The sequence below is a fragment of the Nomia melanderi genome, chromosome 12 (assembly GCF_051020985.1).
Source record: "Nomia melanderi isolate GNS246 chromosome 12, iyNomMela1, whole genome shotgun sequence".
NCBI lineage: Eukaryota > Metazoa > Arthropoda > Insecta > Hymenoptera > Halictidae > Nomia > Nomia melanderi.
In genome coordinates this window covers 5,598,830-5,619,189 of record NC_135010.1, presented here as the reverse complement: position 1 = coordinate 5,619,189, position 20,360 = coordinate 5,598,830, and the positions used below count along the sequence as shown (strand labels likewise).

The 20,360-nt window shown below is 35.7% G+C and overlaps 1 protein-coding gene across 3 annotated transcripts in view; it reads right to left on the bottom strand.

Annotated features, from left to right (window-relative positions):
• Positions 1-20,360, bottom strand: part of LOC116426241 (Organic anion transporting polypeptide 30B) — a 109,960-nt gene that overhangs the window by 24,584 nt on the left and 65,016 nt on the right. For 2 of the 3 annotated variants that reach the window (XM_031974925.2, XM_031974926.2), the window contains exons 2-3: positions 7,113-7,435; positions 2,856-3,056 (exon numbers count right to left, since the gene is read on the bottom strand). In XM_031974925.2, coding sequence (XP_031830785.2) covers positions 2,856-3,056; positions 7,113-7,321 — 410 coding nt within the window. In that variant the 5' untranslated portion in view covers positions 7,322-7,435. Of the gene's footprint in view, positions 1-783; positions 1,224-2,855; positions 3,057-7,112; positions 7,436-20,360 lie in introns of those variants that run through there. The other variant, XM_076372496.1, reaches the window with a different exon arrangement.

Below are 20,360 nucleotides of genomic sequence, written 5' to 3'. Positions count from 1 at the left end.
TAACGTTTGTCACTAGTTTCTCAATTCGAATAACAAATGTAAACTACCAATTTTGCGTCAATATTGTACCAAAAGTTTACCATTAATATCTCGGAATCTAATAAATCCTTAAAGCTACAATTTTATATTTGCCGCTCTTTTTTCATTTCTTACAGCCTCTCTAAATTTCATGTCAATCGGCGATAAGTATTTATCCGAACAATATCCGAAGCCTCCATCTGGCTTCACTGCTCACAGCGATCCGTTTGTCATTCGTATTCACATCTTTCGTCTCTATGCTAGATGATGTTATAAAACTCAACTCATACTTCACGTAGAATACTCAAATCTTCCTATGTCGTTTTGCATTCATCGAAAATCAAACACTCATCAGATAAAAGTCAACACAACATTCATAAATGTTTCATAAAACATTTTCCTAAAGCTATCCCAATCAAATAATCCTTGTCATTATCTAAATAACGAAATTTATTAAAAGACTGATGAACAGACTACGAATCTTTATGAATCTCTAAAACCATTCAAATTACAAAGTTGTACGGAATGCACGCAATTTCCAAGACATCCATAAATATCAAAGCTGCTTTTGTAGCATTCGTCGATGAAAACCATTTTCCATCCTGTTTTCCTAATTCTCGTTTTAAATTCATCAAAAATCAAATACTCATCAAATAACAATCAACACAACATTTATAAATGTTTCTTCAAAACATTTTCCTAAAGCTATCCCAATCGAATAATCTTTGTCATTATCTAATTAACGAAATTTATTAAAAGACAAACCGACTACAAAGAGAAAGTGTCTCTTTGTCTCCCGAACTTCTTCGCTTTTAGGAAAAGCGTAGTCTTTTCTCCGTCGGATAATCCCAGCAAGGGATGACATAAATATTGATAGCCTATTTGGAGGTGGAACCGTGATTCGGATCAATTAATCGATGAGACGTCCGACGATCGCAGACGAATCTGTTCCACGTGTGGCGAACGTGTCACGGCCGGAACGCTCTAGTGCTTTCACTCTCCACGTGTTCCGCGTGTGTCGCGCGCTTGCGAATTTTTTTGGACTCGGGGTGGCCCTCCTCCCACGCGAATCCAAGGAAAGAAGACGGGGAAAACGAAGAGGCTCGCCGATTTCGCAAACCACGAGGACCGATTGTGGACACGTATTTTCGTGGCTCACATACGAGCGCTCAGCTGACAGCTTTCTCTTCTTCTCAACACTAAAACTAGCAAGTTATATAAAAATTGTAGTAAAAGATTTTTTTTTAGTTCTGTCAAACAGTAGTTATAGAATTCAAGTGAAACTATTGATCTTTCAAATGATTTCGAATATTCAGTACTTTTCACGCTAAAACTACCAGATCGGAACGACCTATTCCTTATTTCTTCTTTTCGCAATTGTGGAAAAGATAACACATGTTTTTCGTTGTTTGCAATTGAGTTGACTGACAATGAATGTTACACGAAAAGGGTTTGCGACGCTAGCGAATAACTACGCCATTTTGTAACATTTTAGCTTGGAAAAAAAAACACAGAAATAAAGAAGAAGGTTACAGTTATATGCATAGAAACATTCAGAAGTTTTCACTTTATACTTATTAACAAAAAAATTCCTAAAGTATACCTATATCTAGGACGTATCTGGGCGATGTCCCCCCTTAACTTCAGGAAAGTTTAGAAAGAACGCGCACAAGAACTGGGCTGGACAACGGTGACGCAAGCCTGACGTAGCCGCGGAGACGATTGTTAGTCACGTAATGCGCGTCGCACGTTCGCTCGGGCAGATTTGCGCGGCCGATACACGGAAATTGGAACGAACCGAACCGCGTGTTACGATTTAACCCTTTGAGGACGAATATTAGAATACTCGTGACGTAGGGATTTTATATTTAGAATTGAAAGTTGTGGGTAAATAGTTTAATTATGTAAATAATGCAAAATAAGTGTATGGAGAATCGAGTTTCGAGCTTCGAAATTTAATATACAAGTAATTACTTTTAAAGAACATTTTGATTTATGAATTGTAATTAGAAAGGACTAAGGTATTAGCAAGGGTAGCTATTATAATTTTTTGTTTTTATATTTTATTTCTTTGTGGAAGAGGTTTTTGATATTTTCATGGAATCATGTCTCGAAAGGGTTAGTAATTGTACCGATGAATAATTCATTTTTCTTTGAAAAGTGAAAGTGGTGTATGGGAATCGAGGGATTCCACTTTTGCATTAATGTTGTGATTATTTTTATTTAAATTTAAATTCGAATTTAATGATAAATCAAATTTCTCTAGACAAATCTAAAGAATTGCATATTTTCTAGAAGGATGTAGAAAAATTATACATTTCCCACCAAAACCTAAATAAAACTCTCCCATAAAACTCAACAAGGATGTTATTTATCATTCATCAAAAATATCACAAGGACATTATCCCCTATCATATAATGAAAAATATCACAAAAACATTCATACCTATCATATCATCAAAAATATCCCAAGAACATTATTCCTTATCATATCATCAAAAATATCACAAGGACATTATCCCCTATCATATAATAAAATATATCACAAGAACATTATCCCCTATCATATAATGAAATATGTCACAAGAACATATTACTTATTCACCAGTGTGCTATACCATAGATGACTACCATCCCCAATCATCCTAACAGCGGGACCCGAAAACGTGTCTTCATCTCATCCATGAATTGCATCGCGCGTATGCATATGTATCTATGGTAGTAGATATCAGTGCCCGAAATGTCTCGCGGTGGATGAAGAGAGGCGTTTCTGGAATCTCTCGGCCGAAGTTACGGCCACACGTACATAACGTAACCGGTTGGTCCGCGGCACTCACCTATGGTCCACGAGGCCAGAACTGGGATTTCTACTGTGACACCTGATGACGGTGTCGTGAGTCAGTCTGCTGCCGGTCGCCTGCAACGGGTCTGTGGTCTCGTCGGCGCCCGTTCCCGCGGTCTCCGCGTACAGCCCCGTCATAGCGTACATGCTCTCGTTCCTTCGATGCCCGGCATGGTAATTGCTGCCAGACTCGGACCTGGAAACGTGCGAGAGAACGCGAAGGTCAGCGAGCAATTTGGAACCGATCCATTAGTTCCACCTCTAGCCCACTCGTTCATCCCTGCCTCTATCCCTCCCACCACCACCTCATTAGCCGCGAGTAATATGTATATATCCGATAATCGAATATATGGGCCGGATTAAAAGTGTAACGGGTGTCTGGTTTTCGATTAACATTTGGGTTAATTGAACGTCGGGCTTCCGCGTTTAATACTGCCGGACGTTTGGCTGGGCTCTGCGTGGATTAAGGATTTTATTGTCAGTATTTGCTTATTTGTTTGTGTTTATTTATTCCCTTTTGTTTATGTGTTTATTTATGTATTTATATTTATTTATACATATATTTATTTTCATTCGTTTATGTATTTATTTATATACTTATATTTATCAGTACATTTATTTATTTCTCTTTATTCATGTATTTATTTATGTATTTATTACATATATTTATTTTCATTCGTTTATGTATTTATTTATATACTTATATTTATCAGTACATTTATTTATTTCTCTTTATTCATGTATTTATTTATATAGTGATATTTACATATATGTTTGTTTTGGAGTGATTGAAGTGAGGAAAGAATCATTAAATTACGAGGCTGGATGAAATATATGTGGCAGGGATTGAAAAGCTTCCGAAAATAACTGTTTGAAATTGTTACACATCGGTACCGACTCAAACTGTTATGAAGAATCGAAAAATAATAGTTGTAAAACTGTTTCAGGACTGATATAACATCCAAAGAACCGGAACCATAACCGATAACTGTTTTCAACCTCTGATAATGTATAATTATTATTATAAAGAATCTAGGCAATTAATTCTATACAGAATTAATGAGTTGTTCAAAAAATACATATGTAATTCTTTGTACACAAATTATAAGAGATTTAACGCGATTTTTCTTATTTTGGTCGCATAAAGAAGTAAATTTATTTGATATTTTCTCAATGAAAATGCCTTTAAGGTTTTAATAATTATAAAACGCATTATATTGATGTACCTGGTAGTATTAATAATAGCTTTGGCGGACTATATCACATTTCAAATATTTTTGGTGTTTGCTTAAATGCATCTACGCATCTTCTTCAGTGGAGTATCGATTAAATTTGAAAATTTACTTTACCCGCGCTATGTCAGAATTTATAAATAAATTTTGAGTATACCGTGTGCATTAATATTTAATCTACCGAGCTTCCGACGATGTAAGTTCACGGGTTCAATAGGCTATCGATTATTCCAAGTTTACGATTTATCTTTGTTTCTTAAGGAAATTGTAACTGGTGTAATAAAGCACATTATGTGCGCACTGGTTTTGTGATATTTATATGTATCATCTAATCTATTACATAATAATATTGTATAATACTATTTTATGATCTAATCTATTCGTATAAATGATCCACGTGTTGTTTACTCTGGAATTATCTGTAGGTAATAACATAATTAAAAATGTGTCATTAATTCTACGTAAATATTATTACAATATTTAGTCTTTTTGTGAAAAGTATGGGAGGTTAAGATTTGTAGTGTACAACTGGAAGTACTATGCGAAAGACTGAGTGAAAAATAAAAAATAAAATTTTTCAAATCCGAACTTCATTTTCGTGAAAATTAAATTAAAAAATTTAGAGAACGTGAGCTGTTGAATAAAAGATAGACCAAATGGAAAAATATTATCCCAGTTTACCAATTTATTTTCGTAATTCAGAAGTAACAAAAATAAATTCATCCTAATCAAATGCTTACTTATTAAAAATAATTATATTATCAAGTTCAAAACAAAGGTATTCTATTTATTAAATTACTACAAGTATTTAATTTTCTCATTCAACTAAAGGAACCAGTTTCTAAAAAATGTTGAAAAACCTGTGAAAATCACAAAAATATTTAACACTAGATTTACAGACCGAGTGAATCAGTCTCATATTGAATTTTACAAACATTATTTGTTAAATGTTTGAGTTAACTTTAATTGACGCAGTTACACAAACACGTGTCCTAATAGTCTACTGTTAAACCTCTAATTTCCAAGATCTAAACGAACGAATATTAATTTTTCGAAGGACAACAGTACAAACTGTACACTAAATCTCTATAAATCTAGTGTTAACAAGTCGTTCAAAAATTACTCTTAAACTACAAAAGACAAAGTTGAATTTATATAAAAAATGTAGAAAATCCTGTTCGTTACTTTCGCCCAATTACCGTTGAAGAAATCATTCAGAGAAAGCGATGACTCTACATGTTATTCCCGGAATCAGCATCCCCTATCCTCGATATCGTGTGCGAGCATAGAGGCAGGTAATAAAATACGAATGCCATGGGACGGGAAGTTTGTTACGTCGTTGCAAACGCAATTTCTTGGTTCCCGTCTCGTTAACGAAGAAGGGAGAAGACAAACAGAATCCTGGAAGCCCCTGGACTCGGGAACCTGTACTTACCTAAACATTACACGTAGAGAGAACCCCCCAGTCGAAGGATCATATTACTTCGCGGGGTAACAAGAGCCTTCTTCCCGTGTTATTTGAATTTTTATCCCAACCCTCATCGCCCCATCGCCACCCTACCGCCTAGAACAACCCTAGGTAGAAGTAACGTTGAACAGGAAGAAATTGCGTATGCATGTCTGCAATTTCTCATGATTTGAATATTAATCCGTCGCAGTCGACGATATTTTCCGACTATAAATATTTGATATCCTTCTATGAGATATCAATGAATATTTTTGTTCAGCTAATACACAGGAGAATTTTGCATAAATTGAAACGGAAGTATTTCGTTTCGATGGTCCATGTGTTCCATGATACATTTCTATGAAATTTGATATTGAATATTAGATATTATAATTTTTCTGGGTTATGTCAAATAACGACTCACAGTCGGCTCTAGAGTGGAAAGGGTTCAGTTCTTTTTTCAGCGGTTGGGTTTCGGAGTAAAGTGTGAATGAGTATTGTGCTCGAATGTTGGATAAAGGATAATGACTACTGTTTTGAAATTTTACGTGAATATATTAGGTACCACTGTGTTTACATTTTAAATAATATATTGCATTTTATATAGATATTTAATTTTATGTAAATATATTGCTACTGTGTTTAAATTTTTAATTAAAATATTGTTACTAGCTTTTAATTTGATATTGTCAATTATATTTTAAAAACATATTTCTATTGTTTTTATGTTTTATATAAATTTATTACTATCAAGGTAAAATTATAATAATTTCGATTATTTTTTGAAAATATGTAACTGATTTCGATGGCGTCGAATTATAAAAAAGAATGAAATACAAAAGAAATGTAGTGTGGTTGTTTCTTATTTTTGGTAGGATTAGTAGAGCATTATTTCATTTGTATTGATTTGTTTGTTCTTTGCTATAGTAAACTTATTCTTAGCAGAGTTTTATTGATTTCCTTTTGTCTACTTTTTACACCTTGAGAGTAGTTTGAGAGTGCTGCTTGACACACCTTTAATGGATTATGGAACGTTAACTATTTTATTGCATCGTAAGGGTCATAATATTACGCCTGATAATTAGGTGATTACATTTGTGTGAGACATTAATTCAGCGAGTAAAATCATAAAATAACCGGAAAGGACAATTTTAGAGAAATATAAATTAATACAAAAGATTGCACAGTCTATAGAAACATGTTTTATAAAACGTAATCAGTAACTGTGCACGATGAAACAACATCATCGTTAATAAACTATTACAAAAACAAAAGAATTCGATACTCATTCTATATTTACATTTGCTCTAAATTTATATCCAAAAATAATAAATAACATTTAAATTTATCGAATTCGTTCAAAACTCTCATCACGAGTCTGACGCGACATTATGCGAGTTAAAAATTATACTAATACAAAAATGAGAGAAAAAAGTAATGAGGCAAAGGGTTAACCGGAAGCATCCCCAGAGGAAGCTGTTTCCTAGGGTTTTTTTCCGGCCAAGACGGCTGTCGGGGTTTTAAGTGGGACATGGGTGGGTAAGTAAGAAATTTCGTTCGAGGCGAAAATCACCTTTTGTGCCCGAAACCGCCGCCGCTCTCGTTCCTCTTGTGGCCACTTTCGGATCGTTTGTGGCTAAAGGCACTGGATATGCTCTCGGCCCGTTTGTGACCGCTCTCCGAGCGTTTGTGGCCGATGAAACCGCCGCCGGACTCGGTGCGTTTGTGGGCGAACATGCTCGAGCTCGAGCCGTTCCTCTTGTGCCCGCTGGTGGACGCCATTTTCTTCCTTGCCCCGCCTCGATCCGTCCGTTTCGCGACTTCCGCTTCCCTCCTATAAAGCTCGCTGAATTACGGCTTTACCGGCGACATTTTTTCGCTCCGTGCTTCCGTTGCCTGCGAACAGAGACACGAGAAATCTCGTTAGAATCGAAACGATCGGGACAACCTGATTACTTTCGGTTTCATCGGGAAATTGAATGGCGAGGGTACCCATGTCACTCGGTGGTCTTATTCGGTTCGAAAAGTTTCGTCGCTTTTATCTTTAAGATTTAGGAGTAATAGGAAGCAATTAATTTGATGGGGCATTTTTGGAATATTAGAAATATAGAAACAATTTGATGGGAGAATTTGGGAATATTAGGAATAAAGAAAAATAATTAATTTAGTGGAACATTTTTGGAATATTCAGAATAAACAGGATAATAATTAATTTGATGTGAGATTTTTTGGAATATTAGGGATAAAAAGGAAACTAATTAACGTGATGGAACATTTTTGGGATATTAGGAATATAGAGAAACAATTAATTTAATGGAAGATTTTCGGAATATTAGAGATAAAGGCAATGCACAAACTGTGCAATGTATAAATTAATCCCTTAGCTACGGCAGAATTTTGCGTCAACGCGCATTCCTAAGAAACTCTATCGAAACCATCAAAACACCGCATTGAACTAAATTAAACCAATATAGAATAATCACATTCATACAATATATAACTAACGGAAGATGTAATTGTTGAATTAGAATTCACTTACGCCTGATCTAAGCAATCTTCACTGCAATTATGGTCAATAACATTTTACGGGCGCCTGAAGGCGCCAATAGCAGCCAAGAGGTTAATGAAACGTAATTTATCGAAATCGACAGTACACAATTCGATGAAGTTTAATTTTACCGAAGTGAAACTTGTCTTCAAATTTCGTTAAACAGGAAAGCAAGGAAAGACTTTTTATCTAACCCATCACAAATCAATATTTATACACACTATAAATTATACCACGAACGTTAGGTTGTTTTGTTATGCAATAATAGTTTCAATACTTTAGTTGTTCAGTGTGAATCGACGAATTAGGCACCAGCAGTGCCGCAGTATAGGGTGTAATGTGATTTTCGAGTGAACTCGATAAGCGAACGTGTCAAAGGGCGACAGAACCCGCGGCCATCGCATTGAAAAAGGAAATCCGTGTGTGCCGACACCATTTGATGCAATCGTGCGTCCAATTGACAACTCTGTGTTCAACAGTTCAACGAACCGGCTTCTGTAAGGTCAGGGCCGTTCAGCAACGCGAGTTCGAGCGCTCTCGAGCGGAATCGCTCTGTCGTCTTCGTTAGGGGCAGAGTAGGATAACTGTATCCATTCCTCTCCCGTGACGCCATTTGTTTGTCCGTTCTGAGGAAACTGTCGCGTGATAATTACAGCGAACCAGGAAACAGTGACAAACAATGCCGCGCGTTTTTCTTCGAACCGCGGGCACAATGCAATTGCGAATGGTATTAACCCCTTGCGGCACGAAGCGCAAAAGCGACGATTCTCGTGAAACGGAGCAATCGAAAAAAGGAATTACAACAATGGAATTGAACGAACGTGATGGTCTTCAAGAAATGAAAATTTGGATTGAAAAGAGGACGATGTAGAATAAAGATGGCGTCCCATTCGCCGAAAATATGTAGAGGAACGTTTTCAATGATTTCAGTAGATATGCTATCATTTTAACATTTCGAATTTTTCTTATATTCTTAAAGTATGCAGATTTTGTACATTGTAAATGAAAAATTGTGCATTGTAAATAACCATTGAATTGTTCTAATATAATTTAAAATCAAAAAATTAATTTTATAAGTACACTATTGGAAGTATATCAATTTATTTTGTAGAAATTATAAACATATTAACCGTCCCGATGAGTGTCTATTCTTGACTGTTGACTTTGGTCTTATTACAAGAAGTAGCAATTTCTTTAATGCATTTACTTTGTGCTGCTACATAACCGCGATCTTGTAGATTTCGAACTTCATACATTCAGAAAGTCGAGAAAGGAGTTCAAAAAGTACCATGAAAAAGCGATTTGAAAATCGAAGATCTGATGTATAAAACTATTACACTCGCTAATAAAATAATGAAATACAATTCAAAATATATTCCTTCTTAACATATTTCCAAACTCCATTGCATTCTCACAATAAATCATCAGCAAATGGAAAGAAACTCACGTAAGCGATGCTGAAACTGTGAAAGATATCCTACATTCAGAAGACCGAGAAAGAAATTCCAAAAAGTACCGTGAAAAGGTGGTCTCGAATCCGAAGATCCACCTTAAAAATAGATCGAGGAGGATACCTATGTGTCGGGCGAATCAGGGCCGGCGGTCGCCGCGAGTACGGCCGTCCGAAATGATCTCAGCTTCGTGGCACGGAAGTTGGCCGCGGGAACCCGCCAGTCCGGAACTTTAATTGGCGCCGGATTAATTAATGCACCGTCGCGATCCCCGCGCCTAGGTGGTCGGGAACGGGACGAGCGCGCGCGACGTCCCTAGCCGCGTTTACGTAACGCGTTAATTGCGCAACTTGATTCGAAACTTTCGTCGCGGCGTGGCCCGTTAGCTGTTGCGACAAAGGCAAGATTTCGAGTACGGTGGCCGGATCGGCTGCTCTCTCTTTCTCTCTGTTACATGCAATAATGGGAAAAGATGTCGTGAGCCGAATGGGACATCGCACAGCGCCGCTTGCAAAATTCGCGGGCTACAAAACGCGCAGAACGAACCGAGCGGAGCAAGGAAAAAAGAACTGTTCTGTTAACGCTAATCGCTGACGTCCTGTTTACTTTGAACAGACCCGTGCTCGATTTGAATTATGTAAAAGAGTATTTTTAACAAGTGTCTGTGTTTTCGAACGTCTATGAATAATTGTAGATTGGAGACGTAGGTGTTGATTTTTTGAAAATTTTAGTTTGAGAGGTGTTTAATTAATTGAACATATTTTATTGTAGTGCCTTCTGTTCTTTGAACGTAGGATGTAATGGTGAATATTTTGAGCAGACTCGTACCCGATTTGAATTATGTAAAAGAGTATTTCTGTATTCCCGAATGTCTAAGAATAATTGGGGATTCGAAATTTAGGTGTTGATTTTTTGAAATTTTTAGTTTAAGAGAAGTTCTAAATACATTTTATCTTGATGCCTTTCATTTCTGGATGTAGGAAATAATGGTGAACATTTAGAGAATCGAAGTGACGTTTCATTTATTTATAATGGCACTACATTAATTTGTGAAACTCGTGTAATAATTACAATCCTCCTACATGTAAATAGTACTAAATGGTAATCAATACTCTAGTCTGACGGTTCGCATGATTGATACTAATTGTAAGTATAAACATTGAAATTAATTTAATTACATTTCATCTTTAGTGAGTGATTTTATAAACATTCAAATGACAATTTTATTTCATTGATTTCAAACATTGGTTTTTGCAATACAGGTATACAGCAAATAAACTAGGGAAGAATAGTAGCTTAACCACTTGCCCTGTGATTCCTTTCTGAACTGTGATCGATGTAACTACTTTATTATTAATAACTCGTTGCAAATAAGAGAAAATTCCAGTCTTATTCTACGTCAACGTGTGCTGTAAGGTATAATAATTGATAACAGAAGAATAATACATAATTTTCATTCAAACAAATCGAATAATATTTATGTTTGGACAGTAGGACAAGGTGTTAACGAACATAATTGTTTGCTTTTATTTCAATTCCCAGACTAATTGCTTAATACTAAAGCTACCAAACAATTCAATTGATTTTTTAAAATTTCTCTATAGGAACTCCAAGAGTGCATTTATTGAGACCTTAATCGATTTACAATTCAGTTTGCGTATTGTTAAATCAATCTCTTGAAGAATTTTTCAGAGAAACATCTATTATCTTTTAAATAATTGCAAAGAAGAAATTAGGACTGTGTCATTTTTACCTATTCGACAGTTTCAGTGTCAAAAAACATTACTTTTTGTTGTCAGTTGCCGCTCACTAAAAATGGAACAAAAAAGAATAAAAATCATCTGTCCGTCGTAGCTGCTGGCAACATACCGAAAGACTCGCTAAACCATTTCCGTTTCCTCATACTTGCCGGAACACGTGGGCAACATTCCTTTTTCGCGGCGTTTTTTTAGATTATCGACCGCGTAAGACCTTGATTTCGTACCGATGAAAAATTGAAGGAGGTATGCTGCGCAGCATAGACGGCTAACGAATTCAAAGTCAGGGATACATCGTAATGATCGCTATGGTATAGCAGTAAAGGTTAATTTCTACTGTGCCACTTCTCCGGTGCCGGATCACAATCCTATCCTCGAAACGCATGCTCTGTTCTGAGATCAATAGCAATTTACAATAATAACAGTTTTGTTGGAACCTTGGCAGCAAACTTTTAATTCGTTAACACCGTGATCCAATGGCACACCATTAAATGGACCGATCATTGCGAAAGTAAACTTGTTTTTCGATAGAATAAAAAAAGGAATAATTTATATATTTCGAATATAAGAAGTCAGTTAATGTGTACACTTTTTGCTTATAGACAATTTATGATTTATTTTTTCAATTTTGATATGCTTTTCTTAATTGAAAATTGATAAGCGAGGAAATTATAAAATTATTTATTATAAAAATTGTGTGAGTTAATTTATAAGAGCTTAGGAAAGATAAATCGGTGTATAGAACTCTAATAAAAGTTATTCACACGGATTCCATAAACGAAAAATAAGGTAAAATTGCATTGAATTTCATTAAAGTTTGTATTTCATCGGATTTCGGAGGTTGATTGACAAAGTTATCGGTTTTTAGATATTAAAAGCTTGTTACGAGCACGTAGGAATTGCATTAAATTTCAATCAAATTTGTACTTTACAGAATGCACAGAATTCGTGAATAAAATTGTTTATTTTTAAATGTTAAACATTTTTCGACTGTCGGCAGGAAAAATCCATTAAATTCCATTCAAATCCATATTTCGTCTGATTTCGAAGATTTATTAAAACAATTGTTCGTTTTTAAATATTAAAAATTGATCAAAGGTACCGATGTAGAAATTGCATTAAATTTCAATCAAACTTCTCAAATGATTTCAAAGATATATTTAAAATATCGTCTGTTTTTAAATATTCACGATTGTCCAAATGTACCTACATAGAAATTGCATTAAATTCCAATAAAAATTATCTTATACGATTTCCAAGGTACATTAAAAAGAAGCTCTACGTTTTTAAATATTAAGAACGTTCGAAATGCGCGTAGATCTCCGTAAAAATCGTTGTGATACATATGTCGGGTCAGATTCCCAGTTCCGCATAGTGTGAACCGACATTAAACCGTAGTTGAGCCGTATCAGGCATGGATGCCTCATCGACTGCACCGGAAGTGCGGCTCTAAATCTTTCATCGACTTCTTGGACGACAGAAGAAGACTTCGCCTAGCGAACCGTGTCAGGAAGAAACGTAGATCTTCTTAACATCAGATGTGCGGACATCTACTATACAGTGCGTTCTATCGCCCTTAGAAAAATTGATATTCCTTCATTTAGATTTTAGAAATTGCAGGTTTTACGCTAGACTTAGGGAACCTGTCAATTTCATAGAGGAAAATACACAAAATGGAAAAAATATAATATTAAATCGTTCGATTAAATTGCATTATTATTATTGCATGTTCATCTAGCTGAACGTCACCGTATTAGGTAGCATTATTTACAATATACAAGTCTTTTCAAATAATCGTAATTTAACTGAGTGAACTACAGTAACTCGATTTGGTCAGGGGTCACCGGTGATCCCCATGGTATTCAACGCGTTAAATATTATTTAGTAACAGTTTAAGTCGATTTTTATTCGTGCAATTATGCGAATACACATTGTAATGCTTTAGGCTTGAAGCTGTAATTTTCGCGATCCATCGGGTAACGGCACCTAATATGGAAGCTATTTCTTTTCTGAAATATTATAGTGATCCACATTACGCTGTTATCCTATCGCGAACATTATAGCTTCGAACTCAAAGTATGACAATGCGTATTCGCATAATTGCGCGAATAAAAATCGATTTGAATTGTTACCAAATAACATTTAAATTATTGTTACTGTTACTTGTTAAAATTACGTTTGAATAAAGTCTAGAATGAACGTCCATAAATCTAGTGTAAACAGCACACAATTAGGATACGTATTTGTATAACTGCATTAATCAAAATCGATCCAAACATTTAACAAATAATATTTATAAAATTCAGTATAAGTAAAATTGACTCGTTCCACAAATCCAGTGTTAAAATACAATAAAAACAAAGGAAAAACGAGCGATACCCTCCGTTTTTACGAATTTCGCGAGGGACACGTGTTCGATCAACGTCAGAGATTAATATTGCAGCCACTTAAATCTGGATTGAATTGGTACGGGAATGAGTAACGAGCTCCGTGTCGGCTCGAGTGCAAGATCAAAACCGTCGTTAATTTCGAACAGACTTATTTTCAGGAGAAACGTTTCACGTGACGAGATTACGCGCTTTATCGGGCTCCGTTGCATAACTACACGTGTTTTTTTTCTCTCTTCCCCTTTTTTTCTGTGTACCAAGATTGATATTCTATTTGTGGGACACGGGAGCGAATTGTTTGCAACGAGATGATCGCGGATTTGTCGCGAGATAAACGTGAACGCAGTGATTACGGCATTCGTGGATTGTAAAATCTTTTGGGAAACGACAAAATATTTACGTAATTTCCGAAGAGTTAATTGTAATTCTAGATTACTTTCAATTTACTTACATGACATAGATAATGTACTTGTATTTAGATTTAGGTTCTTCAAAGCTTTTAGAGTGTCTGACGAACCTCAGATAATGGTTGTAGGGTTGTCTGAATTATTTCAAAATCCCCGAGAAACGAAATATTTATTTGCAGATTTAATTACAATTCTAAATCACTCCTAGAAGAGATATACAAAATAAAGTTTTATTTAGGTTTAGCCTAGAGTCTAGCCAAGACTGGTAGCCATTGAACTCTTCGAAAACCAACAAAATGTCTCCTACATATAAATCCGAAATTATTTGAATCTACTGGACACAGTATGGAAAATGTAGTTTAATTTAATTTTTGTATAATCTAAAGGAACCGAAAGCTAAATAATTAACACATTTTCCATTGTTTCAGTCTACAAAAAAGTGAATTCACGAAATAAGTATAGAAGGTTCGGATAAAACTTGCAACACCTTCTACTCGATTTTTAATTCAACAAATGAATGTATTTCCCTTTGACGTTGTTTCAGTAAAATTGGATTTCTTATAAGCGTTTCCAGTTCATTCAATGGGCCGCAGCTTTTAGCTCGATTAGCCCTCGAACCGACGCACGAGCGGAACTGACCTCAAATTAAGTCGCTCCGTTATTAACAATTTGCAAGTGTATTTATAAATAACCGTTCGAGGAGCAAGATGCGTCGAGCGAAAATGTCCAACGTCAACGACGACGACGAAGAGAAAACTTTCCCTCGGCCGACGATCAAATCGTCGTTAGCGAACCGCTGGTTTGTCGCAAACCCAATTACACAGCACTGATCGCATTATGTTTGAGGTTATGTGCCTCGTTCCCCGCCACCCACAAATAGCATTATGGGGTTGTGAGGTTACGTGCACGTGAATCCCTTCCGGTCACCATTTTCCACTTTTTCCACGAAACATTTAACACTAAAACTACCCGACGGATGCAAATGACCCATTCTGGATTTTTTCTTCTTGCAATTATTATAAAGATGACAGATGTTTCTCTGAGAAATGATTAAAGAATTTGATTTAGCACTCCGAAAACTCAATTGTAAATTAATTAAAATCTCAATGAGTGTATTCTTGAAATTTCTATAGAGGAATTTCATGAAGTCAGTGTAACTGCTTGGTAGTTTTAGTGTTAACACGTTTATGGACCTGATATGAAGACGAATCTAAAGTATCCCAACAATATCCATAATGTGTTTAAGCTTCTCAGACTAATTAACATTCCAAATTCGTTATAATCAAGGTATGTCTATTCCGTAAATCTTGTATTATTATTCATACAACTATATAATATACTATTATAAATAAATCGTTATGTAAGAAGTATTACAAAGTAATGTATTCAAATGTTGGTGGTCACTAATGACTATACTGTTAATGTGATCACCTTAAAATAAACTCTAAAACAAAAATACCGTCGAATATAGCATTCATATTTATTGTGATGCAAAATGACATGAATGTTATAACATTCAAATTTATAAATTACAATATCATACACTTAATTCTGTACTGCCTTAATTCTTTTAAAGTATTATGCACTTTAACCCTTGGAGTACTGTATTTGCATTTTTTCCTATTTTTGCAGCTTATTAAAATGTATATTGTCCACGAAAGTGTTAACCCTTTGATCTACGATGTACTTCTCAATTGTGATCGATGCAACTACTTTGTCGTTAAGAATTTAATGTAAAGAGAGAGAAATTCTAGAGACATCCTACGCTTACGTCTCCTCTAAAGTTTAATAATTGATAACGGAAAGAGACTTTATTGATAAGAAGAGATAAAACTGGACAAGTAGAATTTTTGTTTCATCCATTATTTGATATTACTTTGTTTGGATCGTTAATTATTATTTTGTTAGGTGGACCAAAATGATTCGTGGTATTTTTAAATGCAATTAAAACAAAAATTTCGATTCGTTGAATTAAGTTTTAATAAACTACGCGTTGCGTATTTTATTTAGGAGACCTCTGTTGTCTTTTAAGTAAAACGTCAAGACCATTTGACCAGACTAATAATTAAAGTGTTAATGAAGAGGCAACATTGGTTTCTTCGGTGAAGTTATATATTCATTAGTAGACTGTGGACTTTTGTGAAGATTTACATTTTTATCGTGAAGAATCTTGAAACTGAGATAAAATAGAATTTTATTTTCTATTATAGTAGTATTAATAAGTCATTATCATATAAAATGTGGAATTTTATAAAAATTTTCTTTTTATCCTTTCCTGAAGACTCTTATATGAGTTATAATATCATAAAAATCCGTGGTCCGTTTATTACCAGAGTTAGCAAGAAATTTTATCACTCCGAAGAGGTGTTCAAACTCTAGGTACTACTATTTTGACGAAGAAGCAATAATATTTTCCATTTACTTTTACTACCAGCATTAGAAGAGACTTTTATTGCCGTGGAAATATTAAATTGTAGATATAAAATTTCTATTATACCTTTTTGTCAATGATCATCCATAAGGAAGACATGAAACTGTGAGAAGATTTGCGGAACGTCTTGTGGTATACTTGTTTTTAATATTTATCCTTTACGTGAAGAGCAAATCGCACCATTTATTGTTAGACATTCCTAGAAATGTTTCTTATTTAATTGTTAGGGAGAAAATTTTCACACAAATCACAATGAAACACTACATTAAACGACTTGCTTATTAAAAGAAGATAATTGTTCAAATACTGATTACAATTGGCAATATATACGGCAATTATAATTAGAAAATTATATTATTCAATAGTACAGATCAACTTACATTTTCACTGTCATTTCAGAGAATATTACAAGTGAAATAAAGTGAAAGTGTACAATCGTAAATTCCAAAAAGTTTAGCAATACTTACTAATGATACACGTGTGTATCAAATCAGGATATAGTTTTGTAATATTTAGTTAAAATTTGCAGTAATCACTTCAACTGTAAATTTCTAATATAATTTTTGTAAGAAAATATGTTTAAGGGACACATGGTCACGTATAGCGGTACACGTTACAAAGCAGAGAAAACATAAAGAAACAATATCGAAATATATATGACCAAAACCTTGAACGCAACATAATATTTTATTAAAAAAATCAATATAGTTCATAAACAGAATATAACCGAAATTTCCATGGTGCGGAACGCGTTAAAGCAAAAACCAAAAACTATCATTATTTTCTAAACATTTCATAGTTATTTTGAAATAATCATATAAGATCTCATATTACACGTACTAATAATCAGATTGCGTTTTGCCCAAATCCGGTGTAGAAGCGCGACATTCTTCACTTTCTTCGTCGCTTCTTCATGCAGCTCTCGTCTCAATTCGGATCGAACTGTTAAGCACACAAGGAATGCAAATACGTCAACGTCTGTCAGACTGTTTGCGCTGATGGCAAAATATCGTCAGCGAATAAGCTGTTGCCAGGACCGTCGTGGGCCCCGTTTGGAAACACTTTCGGCGAAATTGCCGAAGCACCGTTAAATTCGACGTGGATCGGTGCCGGCTGAACCGTTCGATCACTTGCGACACGCGTCGTCCACGGACTATCGAAAGAAGAGACCTCAATTCACCGTTCGCCAATCTCACTGATTCAGCGGGTGTTCTTTCGAAATCAGTCTCCGCGACGCATACGATTACGATTTTTCAAGACACACGACGGAACTGCGAGGGAGATGAAGTTGCCAGTGACGCAATCGTGAAGATACTGTATAATTCGAGTTGACTCTCTCATGCGTGAGTAAATGAAACAGGAAATCGAAGAATAATCGACACGTAGATGAAAATAAAAGAATGAAATTAATTTAATGTTGTGTTATTAAGCCTTTTCGCTTCGATTTAATTATGATAAATTTTTCAATGAAGCAACATTTCATTTGAGTGAACCATTGCATCATATAAAGTGTTCGAAAGGAAACAACATGTTTAATTTTAATTGGAGAGATAAAATTGATTTTATTAAATATTGTTTAATAGAAAAGCTGATAACAAGTTTATAATGATAGTTGTTTGGCAATATGTAGTCTGAGAAGACTGTAGCTATTGATAATGAAAGAATTATTTTAATTATTTCACTGTGTGTTGGCAATCATTCACGATTTCATGGCTGAACGACGGAATTTTGTTATAGTTTAAAAGTGGGAGGTGTAATAGTTAATCTTGAATAGTGAAACAACTTGAAACATTCTATTTGTAGTAACCTATACACCAGTGTGTATCAAGCAATACACGAAATGGAGCAACATTGATATGTTAAAAGTATGGCAAACGGCAGTATTGCTGTGCCAGTCTGAAACCAATGTCATAAGTCACACTGAATATTTCCAAGTTCCTTCCTACGATCCATAACGCAAGGATCTGACTGTTAAATCTACCAAAAGAGGACGGATTTAAAATGCTAGAGAAATCAATTTACGTTGATCTATATCTCGACCTATACTAAACAATACTAAAATCGAAACAATGTCGAGAAGTTAATATTTTCAAATTCCTTTTTGTAAATCATAACCCAAAGACATCATTATTCAACTTGAGACAAGGAGGTAGGTTAAGAATATTGAAATACTTTATTTATGTCACCCTATATACCAACATGTACTAACCAATACTAAAAACAGAACAGTAAAGCATAAAACCCACTGCTATTATCTTGTCAAAGTATTTCTAAAAACCTCTTTATCATTTATAAACCAAAGACACCATCATTCAACTTGAGACAAGAGGGTAGGTTAAAAATATTGAAATACTTTATTTATGTCACCCTACACACCAACATGTGCAAACAATACCAAAATTAGAACAATGAAACATAAACCCATCAATATTGTCTTGTCAAAATATTCTCGAAAACCTCTTTATGATGTATAAACCAAACACATCATCATTCAACTTGAGAGAAGGGGCTAAATTCAAACTATTGGAACATTTCATTTGCGTCATCTTATGTACCAACATAAACCAAACAGTACCAAAAAACAAAACAATAAAGCAAACCCACTATCTTATCAAACAATTTCCAAATTTCTCACGATTTAGCACTCAAAGACAACACCATTCAATTTAAATCAGTGACCAAACTTCAAATCATTAGAACGCTTTACCTACATCGTCCCAAACACGCAGCAAGCAACACGAAAAATAGAAGAAAATCAAAACTCAAACACAAAACCTAGCATTATCTCCTCCAAACACAGTGTCATAAGACACTTCCAGGTAGCCCCTGCATAACCCAAGGATCGTCTGTTCAGCGTTGGACAAGCTGAAGTTAGGGGTTTCAAACATGCCTCCCAGCGAAAGAACGTTAGGCACAGTAGCAACGGTTTTTTCAAATGTTTCTCAACGGCCTGTACTTTTCCCCAGGTGACCCAGTTGCCGACGATCCATCATTCGCCATCGCCGGGGCGAATGATATCGTGCGGTCCGGGTGCAAAGGTGTGCGGGCGGGCCGAAAGCGGCTCGCTAGCTACCTCGCGGATTCGGCGAGAAGTTGAAATACGGCGTTGCGGTAGGATATCGTGCGATCCGCCGCGGCCGAAAGGCTGACCTAGTGCCCAACCCATCGCCGGCGAGGGGGGAAACTTGAAGACCTCCCAGCACGCGAGGGACCATTCAATCTGCACGTGAGGATGGATGGATGCCCGCCGGCTTAGACCGTACCACCGTGATAGCGGAGGGCGACCGAACACACCGGGGCTTCGGAACCACCGGCTCGGCTAGCTTCGTTCCTAGCCCGCGATATCACGGCGACGCGACGCGGCCCGGAGCAGCCCTGACCGGATCGATGGGACACGCGCGCGATCGGCTGCACCTCGATACAAGATCGATCGAAGGGAACCGCGCCGCGGCGCCGCGCGACGCGAACTTTAGCTCCGCGGCACGGGCCAGGAGCTTGCCGGAGGACGATTAACCCCTTGCCTTATAACATCGCGTGAGACTCGCGCTGAAGATTCCACAGAAAATTGATGAAATACAAATGGTATACAGTTCTTTTGAATCGAAATTAACGCTGAACGTACAGGTCAAATGACCGGTTTTTACAAATTCTGCGTTTTTTCTTGTTCATTTATATCGATTCCTATATCATTGTTCGATTAATTAGTTTGTCAAGTTTGACGTTTCCTTTTCTTTCTGTTTCTACTAACAAAATTTATTTTCTTATTTGTTCACTCTTGTTTTGTAACCACTTATTTGACTGGTTACGGTAGAAATAAATGTGTACAAAGTGTCGGTAGGT